Raw genomic sequence first — 20257 nt, forward strand, 5'->3', positions numbered from 1 at the left:
CCTTGGGGATTCAGGGGCAGACGTGGCCCCCTCGCGGGTGGGGTCCCCTTGAGGGCAGGCCCCATGCCCTGTCCATCTGCTCATGCCCACACCAGGCTCTGCGCCAGCACATGTGGCAGAGAACGGATGAAGGAGCTGGCGAGCGATGAGTGAATGAGTTTATGTAGATTGAAGACCCAAGAAATCCCGAAAGGGGCATTTGGAGGAGAGGGGAAAGCGGTGCATTTTGGGTTACATTTGGGCTGATGTCTCGGGGATGTTTTAGGGAGCTCAAGCTAACGTCCCAGGAAACCTCATCAAATCCTGAGGTCTTGAAACCAAATGTCCTTCCAGGAAAGGAGACTGCTTTAGTTTCCCATGCCCTGGAGCTTTTTCTCTATTACTTTAGGAGTTTCTGATAAAACTTTGGGTGCAGTTGTCTCTTGGGGACACGTGGCTCTCCTGGCTCCATTGGTGGCTTGGGTGTCCCTTGCAGGACCCGGGACTTCCTGGAGGGCAGGCACCTGGGCAGCCCCTTTGTTCCCTGGAGCACTGCGGCTGACAGTGCCACCTAGCAGTTTCCCCCTGGACACTGGCTCCGTGCGGTGCTCTGCCCAGCGTTGTGGTGGCATGAAATGTCTAGGCCATGGGGCAGGACCCTGCTGGGACTGTGGGCCCTGAGAGCCCGTGCCCTGCCCTCCTAGGAGGTGCTGGAGGAGTGGCTGAACTGTCAGCGCTCCTGGCTCTACCTGGAGCCCATCTTCAGCTCTGAGGACATCAACCGGCAGCTGCCCTTGGAAAGCAAGCGCTACCAGACGATGGAGCGGAACTGGAGAAAGATCATGAAGAATGCCTATGAGAACCGGGAGGCGAGTGCACAGAGGGGCGGCTGGGACCCCCAAGGGCCTGGGAATGTTGTGGGCAGCCCACCTGGTCTCTCCCTCACTGGGCAAAGGAGACTGGAGGACAAGTCTCAGGCTGTGCTCTGGGCCAGCATCTCCCTGAGTGGACTCCCCAGGCCTGAGAGACGCTCCCCCGAAACCCAGAAGCTGACAGCCTTCCTCTTGGAGATTCCCAATCCATATGACATTTTCAAGGCCCTGACAAGTCCCGATGTAAAGCAGGACTTTGCTTAACACCCACTTTTTTTGCACCATAGGAGTTTTTCTGTGGGACTGGCAGAGTGGATGGACACAGCCCCTGGATCAGGGACACTCTTCCTGTCCCCTTCCTTCCCAGGCCCTGCCGCGGCCTCTGGCCGGCACGGGTGCTTTCCAGTGAGCCTTCCTCCCTGCCTCCCTCTTGGGCCCGCGCTCACCTCGGTTCTCTCCCTGGCCCGGCCGTGCAGGTGATCAACGTGTGTGCCGACCATCGGCTGCTGGAGAGCCTGCGAGACTGCAACAAGCTGCTGGACCTGGTGCAGAAGGGCCTCAGCGAGTACCTGGAGACCAAGCGCAGCGCCTTCCCCAGGTGCCCAGCGCCCGCCCTCAAGGGGCATGGGCATGCGGTGGTCCTGGGGCAGCCGGGGCCTGGCTGGCTTGCCTGACCCTCTCCCCCGCTGCCGTCCCCTGGCAGGTTCTACTTCCTGTCAGATGACGAACTGCTGGAGATCCTGTCGCAGACGAAGGACCCCACGGCCGTGCAGCCCCACCTGCGCAAGTGCTTCGAGAATATCGCCCGGGTGGGTGGCGGGCCCGGAGGCCTGGGGCCGTGAGTGCTGGGGCCCCTCCTCTGGGAGAGACAGTTCTTGCTTTGCCCCAAGCCCTTGGCACGGGCAAGGAGGGGGCAAGTGAGATTCCTGGCCCTTGGTGGCATACCAGGGGCCTAGAGGAGAAAGGTCAAAACCCCGACCTCGGGCCTGGGGGTCCCTTGGCTCCCAACGTGTTCAGGGGAACCTCGTCCCCTCCACACGGGTCAGGAAAGCCACAAGGCCTGAAGCCCCCGACCCTCCTCGCTCTCCCCTGGCCTTCAGGCCTCACGGGCGCCCATGGGCAGCCTCCGCCTCCTCCCCCAAGCGCCTCCTGCAGGCCAAGCCTGGGCTGGGACCGGGCCACCCCTGGGGACGAGGCAGGCGCATCCTGCCTGCATGCAGTCGGAGACACTGAGGCCGAGCGGGCCCCCAGGTCCCACAGGGGGCGCAGCTGGGGTGACGCCCGCCCCTGCCCCGCTCGCCCCCACTCACAGCTGCAGTTCCAGGAGGACCTGGAGATCACACACATGTACTCGGCCGAGGGCGAGGAAGTGGAGCTGTCTTTCTCCATCTACCCCTCCAACAACGTGGAGGACTGGCTGCATGAGGTGGAGTGCAGCATGAAGGCCAGCGTGCGCGACTTCATCGAGAGGGCAATCAAGGCCTACCCCACGGTGAGCCATGCCACCCCCCGCAGCCCGGCCCTTCCAGCCGGGACCCCGCCCTGCTCGTTTGCTCTGGCGGGAGGCCCCCTCTCCTCCGCCGCCGGAGCTGGGCTGCCCGCCTCATCCTCAGGCTGTGGCCTTGGCTGTTGCTGTTCTCCGGCAGCCACGGGGTTTTATAGGGGGGAGACTCAGGGCCCTCGTGGAGGAATCTGGCCTCCGCACATGCTCCAGAAAGTGAGACTCATTCCTGATAACAACTGTAATCACGCTCGGGTTTCGGGCCCTTCCTGTGCACCAGGCCCCGGGCTAACACTTCCACCCATGCTGCCTCGCTCGGCCCCACAGCCAGCATTTGGGCTGGGGGTGAAGCCCCACCCTACAGAGTCAGTTCACAGACGTTCTCTGCCCAAGAGCTGGTGACTGGCAGAGCCAGGGCTCGAACCCAGGACCATGCAGCCCCAAACCTGGGCTCCCAGCCCCGGCTCCAAGGTCTCCTCCACCGAGAAAGGGACGAGTCCGCCCGGCCCTGGACGCCCAGAGGCAGTGGACGTCTCTGCGTTGGAGGGTAGATGGAATGACCACCTAGAGCCCAGAGAGGGCCAGGGGAGATGTGGGGACAGGACCAGCTGGCAGCTGCCTGGGTCAGCCCTGCTGTGTCGTCTTCTCAGATGCCCAGGACCCAGTGGGTTCTGACCTGGCCCGGCCAGGTGACCATCGCTGGCTGCCAGACCTACTGGACCATGGAGGTGGCACAGGCCCTGGAGGCTGGGGACCTCACGTTCCGGCTCGCCCCCCAGCTTGCTCAGCAGGTGAGCGAAAAGAGGGGTTGCCATCTGCTCTCTGCACACATGGCCTGCCCCCTCGGGAGAGCCCGGCTCCTAGATTGAGCCCAGGAGAGGCCTGGGGTTGGGTCCAGACCCCCCAAAGTGGGTGAGGGCCCCGTGGGAGGGACTGGGAATCCGAGGAGGGCTCTGAGGCCAAGCCAGTGCCGCTCACCCGCCGGTCAGTGCCTGGGGCCCTCCTACACGCCCCTCCTTGCCCGAGCTACACCCCCTGGCCTTGGAGGCTCGGGGCGCCAGGCACGTGCCTGTGCCTCCGTTTCCATTCACTTCCCTGGCGGACTCCCCACGTGGCCAAATGCCCTGCCCACCTCCCCCTGCCTGGCTCTCACCCCGCCCCCCTCCCAGACCTGACGACTCAGAGGCAGGGGAAAGGAGGCAGGTCCCACTGGCCATGGAATCTGTGCCCGTGTGTGATACCGCCCTCCCCCCACTCCTGCAGCTCAGTGACCTGGTGGCCCTGGTGCGGGGGAAGCTGTCTCGCATGCAACGGGCCGTGCTGTCAGCATTAATTGTCATCGAGGTCCACGCCAAGGATGTGGTGAACAGGCTCATCGCGGAGGACGTGGTCAGCGTGAACGACTTCGAGTGGATCTCCCAGCTGAGGTGAGGGTGCAGGGCCCCTGGCCCGGTAGCCCCAGGACAGAGCAGCCGGGGAGGGACAGGGGAGGGCCGGGGAGTCGCTTAGCCATCAGCTGGCCCCTGCCCTCCAGGCTCCGCGACAAGGTGTCCTGGTTCCCAAAAAGAGCCCCTTCTCAGCCCCACGCCCCGCCCGGTGGCCTGGGGTGGGTATGGCCCAAGAGCCCATCTCCCTGCCGTGACAGGTACTACTGGACAAATAACGACCTGTACATCCGCGCTGTGAACGCCGAGTTCATATACGGCTACGAGTACCTGGGCAACAGTGGGCGGCTGGTGATCACGCCCCTCACCGACAGGTGAGGGCCCCGGGCAGCGGGAACAGCCCTCTGTAAAGCCGTCAGGCGCTTCCCCTGGCCGCCGGGCTTAGCAGTGGCTGGAGCACCAAGCTGGGCTCTGGGTAGGGGAGGTGAAGGTGGCTGTGGGTTGGCCTGCCCGGGGGGTCCCTGAGCCAAGCACCACAGGGCTGCAGGGCGGGACGAGGGAACCCCAGGACGGTGGCATGGGCTCCCTGCCGGGGCAGGGCACTCCTGGGTGCCGAGAGGAGAAGGAGCGAGAGCCGCCTGTGCACGGGGCAGGGAGGAGAGGGCCGTCCTTGTGTCTGTGGGACCCCGGGAAGGGGGCAGCCCCGGGTATATAGCTGCTGCCTACCCCTCTCACTCCTGCAGGTGCTACTTGACCTTGACCGGGGCCCTGCACCTTAAGTTTGGGGGCGCCCCAGCAGGCCCAGCCGGCACAGGGAAAACCGAGACCACCAAAGACCTGGGCAAGGCCTTGGCCATCCAGACGGTTGTGTTCAACTGCTCCGACCAGCTTGACTTCATGGCCATGGGCAAGTTCTTCAAGGGCCTGGCCAGGTGAGGTGGGGGTGTGAGGGCGGCACGGGGCAGGGGCAGGCAGGCTGAGCTCTCCAAGGAAAGGGGGAGGAGCCCTGCAGGATGGTGAAGAGAAGTCAAAGTCTCGGCCCCTGGCGGGGGGTGGGGGGCGGTGGCTGAGCTGACAGAGCTTGCTCTTGAGGGCTTCCACCCCAGCAGAGTCAGAGGGGACCCCAGAAGGTGCCAGGTGGCTTCTGCACTCACCTGCCACCCGATGCTCTTACCGCCCAGTGCTGGGGCCTGGGCCTGCTTCGACGAGTTCAATCGCATCGACATCGAGGTCCTGTCCGTGGTGGCCCAGCAGATCACCACCATCCAGAAGGCGCAGCAGCAGCGGGTCAGCAGCCCCTCGGCGCCGCCCCCCGCCCACCCCTCCGTGCCCCCCACACGGCCATGTCCGCCACTCCCTGCTCGACTATACCTGCCACGACACCCCGCCACTTCCCACGCTGGTGGACCCAGAAGCTGGGCACTCGGACCTGCGCCAAGTCCAGCCACACTCATTCCACAGAGGCGGGACCCGCCTTCCTCTCCTGCAAAGCAGTCAGGAGGGCCCTTACCCCGGCCGGCTGGGGCGGACGAGGGGGTCCCACATCCTGACCCTCGTGGAAAGCCCCAGGCAGTCGGCCTTGCTCTAGCCTCATTCAGGGGCCCAGGGGTCTCTCCTGGGGACAAGGGCAGGGAGGCTGAGAGGCACCCGCCCCCCAGGCTGAGTAGGCCCTGGTCAGGCCGAGCTTGCCTAAGTGTAGGGAGAAGGCGGGTAAGGAATGAGGGTGCTGGGAGCAGGAGCGGGTGAGCGCAGCCCTCAGAGGAATGGAGCCCCAGGTAGCCTGGGGGACCTGGGCCCTCAGACCAGAGTCCAAGGGAGGGCGGAGCCGGCCCGTGGTCAGGGCCCTGGTCCAGGCCGCCCAGCTGTGGCCGGGACAGAGGCATCGGCAGGGGCCAAGGAGGCTCCCCCGGCCCAGGTGAGCCGACCGCCCCCACCCGCAGGTGGAACGCTTCATGTTTGAGGGTGTCGAGATCCCGCTGGTGCCATCCTGCGCCGTGTTCATCACCATGAACCCAGGGTACGCCGGCCGCACCGAGCTGCCCGACAACTTGAAGGTGAGTCCTCAGGGCCCGGGCCGGCCCGCGAGGCCGCTGGGGGGCCCCTGGAGGCACCCAAGCCCCGGCCTGGGCGCTGACAAGCAAAACTGCTTGTGTAAGGACGCACAGCGGTTCTGGCGTCAAGGTCTGAGATTCCTGGCGGCAGCCCCCTCCCTGCCCAGGGTCCTGTGGCCCACCCCCGATGGAGGGAAGGACCCCAGGCCACAGGAGGAGTCTGTCTGGGGAGGGGGCGTCTGACCTGAGCTGCTCAGGCCAGGCCCGTGGGGGACGTGGGAAGGTGAGGGCTGGGAGGGGCCTTTGCTGGGGAGCTGCGTGGGGGCAGGTTCAGAGCAGCAGGAGGGACCCCTTTCTAATGGCCTCAGGGGAGGGTGGGCCTCGGCTGTGGCAGGCGTGGTGCATCAGCTGGGAGGGGGCAGGTGAAGCTGCCTCCCAAGACCCTGGTAGTGAAAGAGCGGGTGGCGCTGGCGGAGGGGCAGATCTGCCCACCTGCTCACCGCTGCCCCGTCTGCCCGTCTGCCCCAGGCGCTCTTCCGGCCCGTGGCCATGATGGTTCCGGATTACGCCATGATCGCCGAGATCTCCCTTTATTCCTTCGGCTTCAGTGAGGCCAGCATGCTGGCCAAGAAGATCACCTCCACCTTCAAGCTGTCCTCGGAGCAGCTCAGCTCCCAGGTGAGGCTCTGCCCCACGCAGGGTCCAGCGACACAGCCAGGGGCTGTGCTAGATGCGCTACAGGCCCTCCGTTGTGGAGTCCGTGAGACCGGAGTTATGTCCCCACTTCCCAGCTGAGGTCCTCAGTGGTTAAGAGCCTGGCCAGGCTGGCACGGTGTTCAGCGGGCAGGAGCCAGGGCGGGAGCAGAGGCCCACCTGGGCCAGCTCAGGTGCGCAGGAGGGCTGATAGTTAGGAGACCAAGAAGCACATGGCCCCAAGCCAGAAGCACACCTGGGCTCTGTGGGGACCAGAGCGGGGCAGCCAGGCCTGCCCTTGGGCGGTCCGGCCCGGTGACCTTCTGCTCTGTCCTGAGTCCAGGCTCCAGGGGGAAGGATGGGGTGGCCCAGCCACCAGCTCTGGTGCGTAAGCTCTCCTGTTCAGGCCTCGTTTTCTGAAAAGAAGCTCCCCCTTTACAGTGGCAGAGATGAGCCCCAGCTCTGGGCTTACATGCTACCGGCCAGTTTCTCTTTCCTAAAACTTCCAGGAAAAAAAATCCCAGGCGTCACATAATTGGCCCCCTCTAGGTCACCTCCTCAGCCCCCAGCACCAATCGCTATGGGCGGGGGGGGGGAAGGAACACTGCCTGTGGCCAGGGGCTGGAAGCCAGACAGCCTGTTAGCAGGAAAGCAGCTGCTTTCTCATCACAAGAGCAGCCCTCCCACAGACTTCTGGAAAATGTGCTCCGCCCTTCCTAAGCGGGGATGACCCAAGGTCAAGCTCAGTTTCTTTGTCCAGTCAAAGCTCAAGATCCCAGGAAACGTGCTGTCAGGTGCAGGCATGGCTGTCATGGTCTGGCCCTGAGGGTAACACGGTGAACTGAGTACTTCCAACACAAGCCATGCCTAGCGGAGGGCAAAGGCGCCGTGCCGAGGCTGACAGGCTGGGTCCACGGAGATGTCACGGGGGAATGTTGGAAGCGAGCGCAAAGGCCACCGAGGCCAGCCTGCTTATTGTCCAAGTGGGAAACTTGTTCATCCACTTTTCCCACAAAAACCGAGCGCCCCTCTGCGCCTGGCTGGAAGCGCGAGGATGGAGCAGTGGCCCAGGCAGGCAGAGGCCCCCACCTCACGGGGCTCAAGGTCGTGGGGAAGGCAGGGCAGGTGACCCCGTAAAGGGAGGGGGCAGTACGATGTGGAAGGACAGGGTGTCAGAGGGGCCCCGAGGAGGGCCAGCTGGCCCGGGCTGGACGTGCAGGGTGGCCGCAGGGAAGTGACCTTTCAGCTGAATCTGGGCCCTGAGGCATGGCCCGGTCCCAGGCTGGGGCAGCGGCCAGAGGACCATGCCAGCCCGCCCCCTCCTCTGGCGGCAGGACCACTATGACTTCGGGATGAGAGCCGTGAAGACCGTGATCTCGGCCGCCGGGAACCTCAAGCGGGAGAACCCCGACATGAACGAGGTCAGCCTGCGGCCCCGCAGCCCGCAGGGGCCTGGGAGGGCTCCCCGATGACGCCCGAGGCTCCCCCATGACGCCCGAGGGCTCCCCGATGACGCCGGAGCCTCCCCCATGACGCCCGAGGGCTCCCCCCTGAGGTCCGAGGGCTCCCCCATGATGCCCGGGGTTTCCCCGATGACGCCCGAGGCTCCCCCATGATGCCCGAGGGCTCCCCCCTGACGTCCGAAGGCTCCCCCACAACGCCCGGGGTTTCCCCGATGACGCCCGAGGCTCCCGGATGACGCCCGCCCCTGCTGCAGGAGCTCATCTGCCTCAGGGCCATCCGCGACGTGAACGTGCCCAAGTTCCTGCAGGAGGACCTCAAGCTCTTCACTGGGATCGTGGCCGACCTGTTTCCCGCCATCAGAGAGGAGGAGACCGACTACGGCATCCTGGACATAGCCATCCGCAGGGCCTGCGAGAAGAGCAACTTCAAGGACGTGGAGGGTGAGCCGGGCTGGCTCTCCCCCTCCCCCCCCCGGGTCCAGGGCACAGGACAGAGCGGGAAGTCCAGGCCGAGCTGTGGTATGGGGCTCTCTGCCGAGCAGAGCACCGGGTGCGGCTTGTGGCCCCCCTCCCCGCCCGGTCTCCACCAGGATCAGATGAGGGTACTGCCCCTCCCCACGATCTGAGGGGCCGCCCCCTGCTGCAGCCTGCCTCCCCACAGGAGGAGTGGGGCCTGGCTCTTCAGCCCTGGCTCCTCCCCCACCGGGGTCTCCTCTTCCCTGTGCGGTGCTCAGCACCCCTGCATGCTCCTCCCCCAGGGCCCGCGGTTCTCCAGAAGCTCGGACACGTGCCCCTCTTGCCACCCCTTGCCCCCCAGGCCCCGGCAGGCCTCTTGAACGAAGCCTCAAACTCTTCTCTCCCTTACCACCTGTCACCCAGCAGAGTCTTGGGTCGGCTTTGCCATCATGCCTCATTGGACCTTGTCCCTTTGGCCTGGGCCCCAGATCCCCCAAGCATGGGGGTACAATGCAATACGCCCCCTGCTTGGTCCAAGCAACATGCCCATTCCCCAGCCGTCAGGGCCTGCCCTCCACCTTGCAACTGCCCTGTCCCTGCCACACCTGACGGACCCTAGGATTTTGTCCCTGGGATTTTGCCAGACTGACCAGCACGAACTCGGGGTGGGGTGCTCAGGAGAATGGCAATAGTTTTGAGGCCGAAGCTGATTCTGGGGCCCGTGACAGCTGACACCGAGCAGGCCCGGGACAGCAGCCTCTAGAGGTCACAGGGGGAATAATGGCTGGTATTTGGGGGTTCCTTCTCTGTGCCGGGCTCTGAGCTCAGGGCTGCAGCTGTCCCTACCTCTGAGCCGTGTGCTACCTCATTCTACCCATGAGGAGGCCGAGGCTCAGGGAGCAGAGTGACCTCCTGAGGTCACATGGCAAGCTAGTGGCAGAGTCAGGGCCAAGCCCGTGCGATTGTCCCTGGGCCCCCCCACCCAGGGTTCCTGACCAAGTGCATCCAGCTCTACGAGACCACGGTGGTGCGGCACGGCCTCATGCTCGTCGGGCCCACTGGCTCGGGCAAGAGTACGGTGAGTGGAGCCCCGTGGGCAGCCCCACGACCTGGGCGGCGGGCGGGGCAGCCTCCAGGGGCTCCGTGGCCTCTGTTTGCACCTCCCTGACCTCCCGCCCCGCTCCTGCCCTGTGCCCCGGGGAGCCATGAGGCTCACCCTGGGGCCCATCTCCGCAGTGTTACAAAGTCCTGGCAGCCGCCATGACCTCGCTGAAAGGGCAGCCGTCCATCAGTGGCGGTGTCTACGAGGCCGTCAAATACTACGTGGTCAACCCCAAGTCCATCACGATGGGCCAGCTCTACGGGGAGTTTGACTTGCTCACCCATGAGTGGTGAGTGACCCCCCCGCCAGCCCCGTGATTTTTTAATAAAGATTTATTTATTCATTTCTCTCCCCTTCCCCCTCCCACCCTGGTTGTCTGTTCTCTGTGTCTATTTGCTGCGTCTTCTTTGTTGTCAGTGGCACGGGAATCTGTGTCTCTTTTTGTTGCGTCATCTTGTCGCGTCAGCTCTCCATGTGTGTGGCGCCATTCCTGGGCAGGCTGCACTTTCTTTTGCGTTGGGCGGCTTTCCTTACGGGGTGCACTCCTTGCACGTGGGGCTCCCCTACACGGGGGCACCCCTGTGTGGCAGGGCACTCCTTGCGCGCATCAGCACTGCGCATGGGCCAGCTGCACACGGTTGAAGGAAGCCCGGGGTTTGAACCGCGGACCTCCCATGTGGTAGACGGATGCCCTAACCACTGGGCCAAGTCCGCCACCTGCTTTGTGCTCTTAATTGGAGGATTCCATCCTCCAGGAGCTTCCTGGAAAGGGTACCTAAAAGAGAAATTCTTGGGCCTTTGAATGACTGAACATGTCTTTATTCTACCTTTGCATATGGTTGATTGCTTGGCTAAATAAAGAATTCTAAGTTGAAAATCTTTTTTTCCCTTGGAAATTTGAAGACTTTGCAGTGCCAACTTCCATTGTTGCTTTGAGAAATCTGACATCATTCAGATTCCCAATAGTATTCTTTTCTTTCTTTTTTAAAGATTTTTTTTAAACATTAATTTCTCCCCACTCACCCTGTCCCCCCACTCCCCCCACTGTTTGCTCTCTGTGTCCATTTGCTGTGTGTTCTTCTGTGTCTCCTTGTATATTCTCAGTAGGCAGCTCTGGAAACCGATCCTGGGACCTCCTGGAGTGGGAGAGAGGTGATTACTTTCTTGCACCACCCCAACTCCCTGTTCTGCTATGTCTTCTTATTTTCTCTCTTCTGTGTCTCTTGTTGCGTCATCTTGCTGCGCCAGCTCTCTGCGTCACCCGGCACTGCTGTGTGGGTAGCTTTCCTGCTCTGGGCGGCATTCCCAAGCAGGGCGTCACTTCCTCATGGGGTGGCATTCCCACGTGGGCCAACACTCATGTGGGCAAGCTCACCGTGTGGGCCAGCTTGTCCTCACCAGGAGGCCCTGGGCATCAAACCCTGGACCTCCTATATAGTAGATGGGAGCCCAATTGGTTGAGCCATATCTGCTTCCCAGTATTGTCTTCTTGTTTCTAGAAGCTTTCAGGATCATCTCTTTATGCCAGTATTATGAAATTTCTTGATGATGTGCCCTAGTGTGAATTCTTTTAAAGTATTTTGTCAGAAAAGTCAGTGGGTCCTTTCCATCTAGACCAGGAGTCAGCAAACCCTAGCCCTTGGGCCAAATCTGGCCTGCCACCTATTTTTGTAAATAAAGTTTTATTGGGACACAATCATGTCTGTCTGTTTATGTATCATTTATGGCTACTTTCACACAACAATGGCAGAGTTGAGTAGTTGTGATAGAGACTATATAGCTCCTAAAGCCTAAAATATTTATTATCTTACCTTTTACAGGAAAAGTTTGTTGACCTCTGGTCTAGATACTTGAGGTTTCCAGTTCCAAGAAATTCTCTTGAATTATGTCTTTAATAATGTTGTTGTTTCCTTTAGTCTTTCTTTCTGGAACACCCATTAAACAGATGTTAGACCTTCTGGATCAATCCTTTAATTTTGTTTCCTAGTGTCCTTGCTTTTTTTGTGCAATCTGAAAAATTTTATTTGCTTTCTCTTCTAACTCTGTTATTTTGTTTTTCAGTGTCCTCCTCTCTTCCTTTCCCTTTGTTTTTGTTCATTTGTTTTAGTTTCATTGTTCATGCTGGGGCCTCTTCTCAGTTATCTAATCATCTGGATTGTGTCGTCATATTTAAGAATAACTGTTTGGGAGAGCAGGTGGGAGAATGGGGGTAGGTCTTGCTGTGTGATTGGCTTCACTGTAGGGCAGCTGGTTTGAGACCCCAAATATCAGCACCTGAGGTCTTTTCTCTGGGGCTATTCTGTTGCTCCAAAGAAGAAACCTTCAGTCTCCTGCTGGGGTGTCTGCTTGGCTCCGGGGCTCTGGAAACCCAGTGGGAGACGGGGACTAGGGAGAGGGGCCATCCGTCTTTCCCTCTGTGGGACCCTCCTGCGCCCGCCCCATCCAGGCTCCCGTGTGGGTAGGCTGGGGACCTGGAGGACAGATCAGCAACATGCCTCCACCTCTCCTGGGAGGAGGGGACTGTGCCTGACCCCTTCTCGGATTCTGTGGCGGGGACCAGCCACTTTCATGGTGCACCCTCCTCCCCCCACTATGTCAGTGGCTCTCTCCTTCTCTCTCATCTTCCAGAACTGCTTTCCCCTCCTTCCCATCCCCTTCTTTCCTTTGGGACTGTCACCTTTTATCTTCCCTTAATGTAACTTTAGCAGGGATTCAGTAGGGGGGATAGGGAATAGAGCGTGTTTTTATTATACCACCTTAAACCAAAAAGCCCCAATTTTCCTAGTGTAATTTCTTAAGTGAAAGAAGATATAGGAGGGAAAAACAGCAGAACAGGGCCAGCCTGCCCGCTGGGCTTCCCCGGCAGCCAGCTGTGCTCGCCGCTCTGCCTCCCCGGTGCCGATAGCCCTCCCCTCCCTGGTGGCCGCAGGACAGACGGGATTTTCTCCTCCCTCATCCGGGCGGGGGCCGTGGCCCCCGACACCAACAAGAGGTGGTACATGTTTGACGGGCCGGTGGACGCCATCTGGATCGAGAACATGAACACGGTGCTGGACGACAACAAGAAGCTGTGCCTCAGCTCCGGGGAGATCATCAAGCTCACAGAGGTGCGCCCACGTGCCCATCCTTCCCCCGCCCAGCTCTCCTCCAAGACCGGGTGGGGCCGAGGCTCCCCCTCCCTCCATCCCTCCATCTCCTGGTCAGCTCCCAGCACGTGGCCCGGACCCCGCCAGTGGGCAGGAACTCGGGCCCTGCCCCCAGCGCCCCTCCCCGACCCCCAGCTCCTGCGCCCCTGCCGTGCCCCCACCAGCCACCCCCGCCCGACCTTTGGGCAGACCTGCTTCCAGGGAGGCTCTGGGCCCGGGTCCGGGACCCCTGTCCACACTGCCTCCTGCCTCCCAGCCCCAGTCTCAGGCCTGCCAGCGCGTCTGGGTCAGGTGTCCACCCTGGGCCTGGCCGCGTGCCTGGGGCGTGGGGACAGGTGTGCACATCTGGCCGCCGGGGGCCTGCCTGGAGCACGCGGGGCGGTTCCCGGGGATCCCAGAGACAGAAGAACCATCCGCGGCAGCCGCACCGGCCAGCATCCTGAGCCCCGGACACCCCTGGGAGCCCGTGTGGCTGCGTGCCCGGGTGTGGGCTCTGCGGCAGGGCACGCAGCCCTCATCAGGTTTCGGGGTCTAGGAGCCCCCAGAGGCCCACCCCGGACGCCAGAGCGCTCCCAGGACTCTCCAGGCTTCGGCGCCTCCTCAGGGCTCCCTCCCCTGGCACCGGCCCCTTCGCCTGCCCTCGGCACCGACCCCCCAGCAGGATGGGCCGCCCCCCCCCCCCACGGCCTGCAGCCCTGCCCTCCGGCAGCCTCGCCCCTCCCCCCCACTCACACCGCCCTTCCTGGCCCCAGGCCATGACCATGATGTTCGAGGTGCAGGACCTGGCGGTGGCCTCGCCGGCCACGGTGTCACGGTGCGGCATGGTCTACCTGGAGCCCAGCATCCTGGGCCTCCTGCCCTTCGTCGAGTGCTGGCTGAGGAGACTCCCCGCCCTGCTGAAGCAGCACGAGGAGCAGTTCAAGGGCCTCTTCCTCAGCTTCCTGGAGGTAGGAGAGGCCGCGGGCCGGCCCCGGCGGGGTGTTCGCCAGCCGCACGCGCTGGCCGTGGAGCTGACCGGGCGCCACCCCCGCAGGAGGCCATCGCCTTCGTGCGGCTCTCGGTGAAGGAGGTGATCGCCTCCACCAACAGCAACCTGACCATGAGCCTGCTCAAGCTGCTCGACTGCTTCTTCAAGCCCTTCCTGCCCAGGGAGGTAGGGGCCCACCTCGCCCGGGCTTCCTGGGAGACCCCGCCTGGGCCACAGGGCCGCCCCGCCCGTTCTGCCGTGGCGAGCAGCCAGGGCCTCCGAGCAGGCGCAGCCCGGGCCCAGCCCTAAGGGGGACGTTCTCGGGGAAAGGACACGGGGCAGCACAGGCATAGGAGGACCCAGAGAACACCCCCGGGTGGCGGAGACCGAGGCCTGCCCCTCAGCGCTGTTCCCGCCCTCACCCGATGCTGTTCCCTCTCTCCCCAGGGCTTCAAGAAAATACCCCCCGAGAAGCTGAGCCGCATCCCCGAACTGATCGAGCCCTGGTTCATCTTCTCCCTGGTCTGGAGCGTGGGCGCCACGGGGGACAGCGCAGGCCGCGCCAGCTTCAGCAGGTGGCTGAGGAGGAAGATGAGCCTCGAAAACGTGAGCGGTGGCAGCCCCCGGGGACAGGGTCCGGGAGAAGAGTGGGCAGCCCCCGGCGCCCCCGGCCTCACAGCCTGGGTCTCCTCCGGGCCCTTGCAGGTGACCCTGCTCTTCCCGGAGGAGGGGCTGGTGTTCGATTACAGGCTGGAGGACGCAGGGATCAGCAACGTCAACGACGAGGAGGACGACGAGGAGGAGGGCAAGCAGGTGGCCACCGCCCCCCCCCGGGCGGGGCTTGTCGGACTTGAACGATGGCCTCGGAGGGGAGCCCACGCTGGCAGCTGCCAGGCCTCACCCCACAAATCCTCCCCGCCGCACAGGGTGCCTATTGTTGTGCCCATTTTCCTGACAAGGAAACTGAGGCCCAGACAGTCCCACCTGGCTAGCCGGTGCAGAGCCACACGTGGACCCGGGGCTGGCAGGCGACGGAGGGCTCCCTCCCCACCCTCGCGCCTTGTCCCCTGCCGGCGCCGAGCCCAGGGCCTGGGCTTCTTCGGTTCAACTTTAAAAAGCCCGTTGGCTCAGGTGCTGGGCTCCCCAGGGGGCAGGGGACACGCCTGCAGTGGCCCACTTCGGTGTCCCCGTCCCCACCGTCAGCCAGCGAGGGCTGCATGAGCCGGTCCACGTTCCGGGCCAGAACCCGGCCCAGGAGGCGGGGGTGGAGAGGCAGCCACTGCGCTGGGCCCCGGCGGGGGTCTCACGGGGCACGTGTGGGTCTGATGGTTAGCGGGGCCCCCGTCGAGGGAGGTCTGCCAGCGGGGCCGAGGGGGATCGTGGGGGACGCCGGGCCTGGAGACCTTGCCGCGACCTGCGCTGTCAGCCTTAGGGAGCCCCCCACCCCGGGCAGCTGCGGGCAGACAGCCCCCCACTCCTGGTGCTTTGTGCCGGGAGCCCCCCACCGGGTGCTCTTGCCGAGGCCCAGCGGTGCAGCCCCTTGCCCACCGCCGCACTTGGCGACAGGGCCACAGCCAGGGCCGGGGCGGGCCGGGGCTCCGGGCCCACCCCTTGGGTCGCCCGTGGTTCCAGGTCTCCTGGGTGAAGTGGATGGACCCCTCGGCTCCGTTCACCATGAAGCCGGACACCAGCTACTGCGACATCATCGTGCCCACCATGGACACCGCGCGGATGTCCTACCTGCTGGGCATGCTGCTCACCAACCACAAGCCCGTGGGTGCCCCGCCCCGCCCGTACCCCCTCCCCCAGACCCAGGCAGGGTGGCTGGAAGGGCGCACCCCCACGTGGCCCCGCCCCCCAGGTGCTGTGCCTCGGGCCCACGGGCACCGGAAAGACCCTGACCATCGCCGACAAGCTCCTCAAGAACCTGCCGCTGGAGTACGTCAGCCACTTCATCACCTTCTCGGCCCACACCTCGGCCAACCAGACCCAGGACCTCATCGACAGCAAGCTGGACAAGAGGCAGGCCCCACGGGCCCCTCGCGTCCCCTCCAGATTAGGCCTCTGGGGTGGCCAAGGGGCCCTGGGTTTCTCGGAGACTGCCCGGAGCCTGCCCTCTGCCAAGAAGTCCCACTGAGTCTCAGTGGAGCTTGTTCTGGGCCGGGCACCCGGGCGGGCTGGGGGGCACGGAAAGCTGCCTGAGACCCCTGCCATCCCGGCCATCCCTCTGCCTCCAAGGCCAGGCTCGGCCTGAAGGGCTGGGCCTCCCTCCCCGCAGGCGGAAGGGGGTGTTCGGGCCCGCCCCTGGGACGCAACTTCGTCTTCTTTGTCGACGACCTGAACATGCCGGCCCTGGAGACGTACGGGGCGCAGCCGCCCATCGAGCTGTTGCGCCAGTGGATGGACCACGGAGGCTGGTACGACCGCAAGATCATCGGTGCGTGCGGGCAGGGCAGCAGGGCGTGGGCAGGCTGCGCGGGGCAGGGCGAGGCGGCGGCGCCGTCAGGTGTGGCAGGCACAGGGCAGGCTGGGCCGACTTTAGGGGCCCTGGAAGTGTTTTAATTCCCTTTCAAATCAGGGAAAAGCTGAATTTTTAAGTCAAAGGAAGGGTTTGAATATATAATACGTGCGTATTTGCCTTTACACCAGTGCAATCGTGAGGTATAGCTTTGCCTTTTTTTTTTAAAGATTTATTTTATTTATTTCTCTCCTTCCCCCTTGTTGTCTGCTCTCTGTGTCCATTCACTCTGTGCTCTTCTGTGTCCGCTTGCATTCTTGTCATGCAGCATTGGGAAACTGTGTCTCTTTTTGTTGCATCATCTTGCTGCGTCAGCTCTCCGTGTGTGTGGCGCGACTCCTGGGTGGGTTGCACTTTTTTTTTTCCATGCTGGGCAGCTCTCCTTGCAGGGTGCACTCCTTGTGCGTGGGGCTCCTCTACACAGGGGACACCCCTGTGTGGCACGGCACTTCTTGTGTGCAGCAACACTGCACACGGGCCAGCTCATCACACAGGTCAGGAGGCCCTGGGTTTGAACCCTGGACCCTCCATATGGTAGGCGGATGCTCTATCAGTTGAGCCACAACCGCTTCCCTAGCTTTGTCTTACGTGGAGGAAAGGCCCTCCAAGGCGAAAGAGCCCAGAGCCAGGAAGTCCTGGGCGTGGCACCCCCTCATTGCCACCCTCGTTCCAGGAGCCTTTAAGAAGCTGGTGGACATCAACTTTGTCTGTGCCATGGGCCCTCCAGGCGGGGGGCAGGAACGCCATCACCCCGCGGCTGACGCGCCACTTCAACTACCTGTCCTTCACCGAGATGGACGAGGTCAGCAAGAAGCACATCTTCTCCACCATCCTGAGCCACTGGATGGGTGAGTGGGGGCAGGGAGATCGGGGCAGGCAAGACCGTGGGCATGGGCAGTGGCCGAGGCCAGGGAAACCACACCCCGGGCAGCCAGGCAGCCACCAGAGAGGGTGGTGCCGCTGAGCCACCTGCCTCAACCCTTGCTTCGCTGCTTACTCCACCACATGACCTTCGGCAAGTTCACCAACCTCTCTGAACCTCAGTCTCTTCATCTATAAAATGGGGATAAGATTAGCACCCACTCCCTGAAGTCATGAAGGTTTTAAGATGCTGCACGTGGAACATAATAGAGCACGAAGCCTGGCACGTGGTGATTGCTGAGAAGGTGGTATATACACACATACATACAAGTGCTCACCAGTATATGGTCACACGGATGTTAGCGCTTCCCTAGAAACACTGGTGGAAGGATTTACTCTTGTAAGTCAGGAAAAGCCACCAAGATAGAATGGACAAAGAGGCCCTGACCTTCCGTGGGGCTTGGGGAAAAGGGCCCCAGGCTGCTGCTTCCTCCAGCCCACTTCCCACCCAGCACACACGCTGACCTTTGCAGTCCACTTGGGGCTGTAGCTGCCGGTGGGGGGGGAGCCGGCCTCGCCCGTGGCCTGGCACCCCGGCCTTCAGGGCTGGAGGCCAGGACCTCCCGCAGGTCCAGCTCGGGGTGGGGGGCCTGCTGCTGGGAGGAGGGGCTGCTGGGGTGGCTGCCGGAGCTCCCCGGATGGGCTTAGCCGGCCGAGGGGGGGTCTCCTCACCCGGAGCCCCCCATCTCTCCCACAATCCTCTAGATGGACACCTTGGAGAAAAAAGTTACCGGGAGCCCGTGCGTAAGTTCGGGCCCCGGGCCGGGGCCGGGGAGGCCTGGGTGGGGTGGGGGGTGGTCCCAGGGTAAGGCCCAGGCACGGGTGGGGTTTGGCGGGAGTTGCCGTGTGCCAGGCCGGCGCCTGCCGTGAGTCCCCTGGCACCTGTCCTCGCCCGCTCGCTGCCCTTTGTGCACACACCTGGTCACGCTCTGTCGCCCATGTGGAGTTCAGCTTGTGAGGAGGAGGAGGATGCCTGGGTCACCCTTGGGCCCCTGCACCTAGAAAGGTGCCCGCATTGGCCCCTCGGGGGCTGGCGAGCCCCGGCATCCCTCTTTTCATCTTTCCCGTTCTGGGGGCCCCCCCTGCCCCAAGTCCCACCTACGGAATCTTGTAGGTGGGAACTAGCAAATGGGTGTTCAGCGGTTAAAAGGCAGGCTGGAGGCTCCGGCAGCTCTGGGGGGAAGTGAGCCCCAAAGGCCAGAGCCCCAGGAAGCCCGTGTGGATCACACACACGGGGTGCAGGCTCGGGGCTGGCACCGCCCACGGTCCCCTGAGCCCCCCCGCTCCCATGGCCGCGTCCCGGGGCACCAACACGCGGACAGCCTGTGTCTGCAGCGGGGGTGTAGAGGGGGATGTGGAGTGGGGTACTGCTCCCCCGGGGGCTGCACCCGCGAGGGGCTGGAGGGTGTCGAATGTGCGCTTGCAGGCCGGGGCAAGGGCACCCGAGGGGAGAGCAGAGCCCGAGCGGGGGGCCGGGAGGTTGGACTCGGAGAGGTTGCCCAGGAACGCCGCCGAGTGACCGGGGCCCCCTGCCCTGTCCCCGCAGCCGGGGCCCCCGCCCACGTCGTCCCCCTGACGGAGCCGCTCGTGGGCGCCACCATCATGGTGTACTCCACCATCACCTCCCAGCTGCTGCCCACCCCCGCCAGGTCCCACTACACCTTCAACCTGAGGGACCTCTCCAAGGTCTTCCAGGGCGTGCTCATGGCCGACCCCGCCAAGGTCGAGGTGAGGGCGCGGCAGGCCCCTTCCCCGGCCCACCCCTCCCGGGCCCGCACGCCCAGCCACGCTCCAGCCGGGCCCCGGGGGCCCCAGGAGCCCTGCCCCCGTGCCACTGAGCCCCGCTGCGGCCCGGGGCCTGGGTGTGGGTGCTGGGCACACTGAGCGCTGCGCAGGAGAGGGGACCGGGGCAGAAAGGGATTCGGAGGGGAGAGTGCGCAGGGAGCCTGCCAGGAAGCACCCACACCCGAGTAGGTGGGGCGGGAAGGGTGGCGGGGAATGGGGGGGTCAGGCATGGGGCACGGGCACAGAGCTCACGCTTCATCCTGAGGGCAAGGGGAGCTAAGGGGGCAGGGGATGGATTCGCCTTTTGGAAGAGTCCTCGGCCCACGCAGGGAGTGGACAGGTCAGCGTGTGCGGAGCCCTGGGCCGGGGCCAGAGGGTGAACAGCACAGAAGCCACCCTGGCCTTGCCGAGCTTTGGCCCAAAGCTGTTGCCAGAGGAGGGTCTCGAGGGGCAGCCCTGTCACCCAGGGAGAGACGGGAAAGCCAGGCCAGCACGTCCGCGGGGCTGGGGCTTTAGCTGTGGCATGTGGGCAAGGCGCGAGGGGACTCGGCCATCCCTCCCGTGGGAAGCTGCGGGGGCGTGGCAGGGGCTGACTTCGAGGTGCCCAGTGGGCGCTCGGCAGCCGGGCCTGGCACCGGGAGCTGGGAGCCGAGGCCGCCCGTGTGATGCCCTCGGTCCGCGGGTGTGTGCAGACGCGCCTCCGAGCAGCCTCTGCGTGCGGTCCTGGCCCAGTCAGGGGCCCAGCAGCTGTAGCCCCCCCGCCACCACCCCTGCCCCTGGTGCTGGGAGAGCGGCTGAGGGCCTGGGGCCGCGGCCGGGCGCTGACACTGGGGCGGCTGCAGGACAAGGTGCAGCTGCTGCGACTGTGGTACCACGAGAGCTGCCGCGTGTTCCGCGACCGGCTGGTGAGCGAGGAGGACCGCACCTGGTTCGACCAGCTCCTGGAGAGCCACATGAAGGAGTGGGAGGTGGCCTTCTCCCAGGTCTGCCCCTTCCAGCCCATCCTCTACGGGGACTTCATGTCGCCCGGCTCTGACGTCAAGTCCTACGAGCTCATCACCAGTGAGAAGAAGGTGGGGGCCCAGGCTGGTCGGGTCGCCTCGCTCCGGCCCCCTGTACCCCAGGCCCCCTGAAAGACCACCGCGCTGTGGCCAGAAGGTCAGGCTGCTGGGTAAAAGGCCGGCTTGGGGGCTCCGGGCCAGCCGCTTGGCCTCTCTGAGCCCCGTTTCTTCCCCGGTTGAGCGGGTGCCGCGGGCCCTGTTGGGCTCGTCTGCGAGAACAAGCCTGAGGTTCAGCCGAGACAGGCTCTGCCAAGCGGGGCGCGTTGCGCCACGGGGCGGTCAGCGCCCTACCCCCAGAAGGGCAGCAGGGTCTCGGGCCAAGGGCCCGGTCAGCCACGGTCTGTGGCCTCCCCTGGC

At 63.9% G+C, this 20257-nt stretch overlaps 1 protein-coding gene across 1 annotated transcript in view; it reads left to right on the forward strand.

The window, feature by feature from the left end:
* DNAH1 (dynein axonemal heavy chain 1) overlaps positions 1–20257 on the forward strand; it is a 67256-nt gene that overhangs the window by 29660 nt on the left and 17339 nt on the right. Inside the window, 28 exon segments of the mRNA XM_058288773.2 lie at positions 684–848; positions 1328–1449; positions 1555–1660; positions 2164–2343; positions 3003–3143; positions 3616–3779; positions 3998–4111; positions 4481–4669; positions 4919–5024; positions 5678–5791; positions 6317–6466; positions 7816–7902; positions 8199–8385; positions 9387–9478; positions 9637–9791; positions 12432–12609; positions 13401–13595; positions 13682–13801; positions 14063–14221; positions 14321–14428; positions 15248–15388; positions 15477–15639; positions 15897–16052; positions 16807–16862; positions 16864–16981; positions 17760–17798; positions 18601–18782; positions 19682–19912. Coding sequence (XP_058144756.1) covers positions 684–848; positions 1328–1449; positions 1555–1660; positions 2164–2343; positions 3003–3143; positions 3616–3779; positions 3998–4111; positions 4481–4669; positions 4919–5024; positions 5678–5791; positions 6317–6466; positions 7816–7902; positions 8199–8385; positions 9387–9478; positions 9637–9791; positions 12432–12609; positions 13401–13595; positions 13682–13801; positions 14063–14221; positions 14321–14428; positions 15248–15388; positions 15477–15639; positions 15897–16052; positions 16807–16862; positions 16864–16981; positions 17760–17798; positions 18601–18782; positions 19682–19912 — 3918 coding nt within the window.

This window comes from Dasypus novemcinctus, chromosome 26 (assembly GCF_030445035.2).
Source record: "Dasypus novemcinctus isolate mDasNov1 chromosome 26, mDasNov1.1.hap2, whole genome shotgun sequence".
Classification (NCBI taxonomy): Eukaryota; Metazoa; Chordata; class Mammalia; order Cingulata; family Dasypodidae; genus Dasypus; species Dasypus novemcinctus.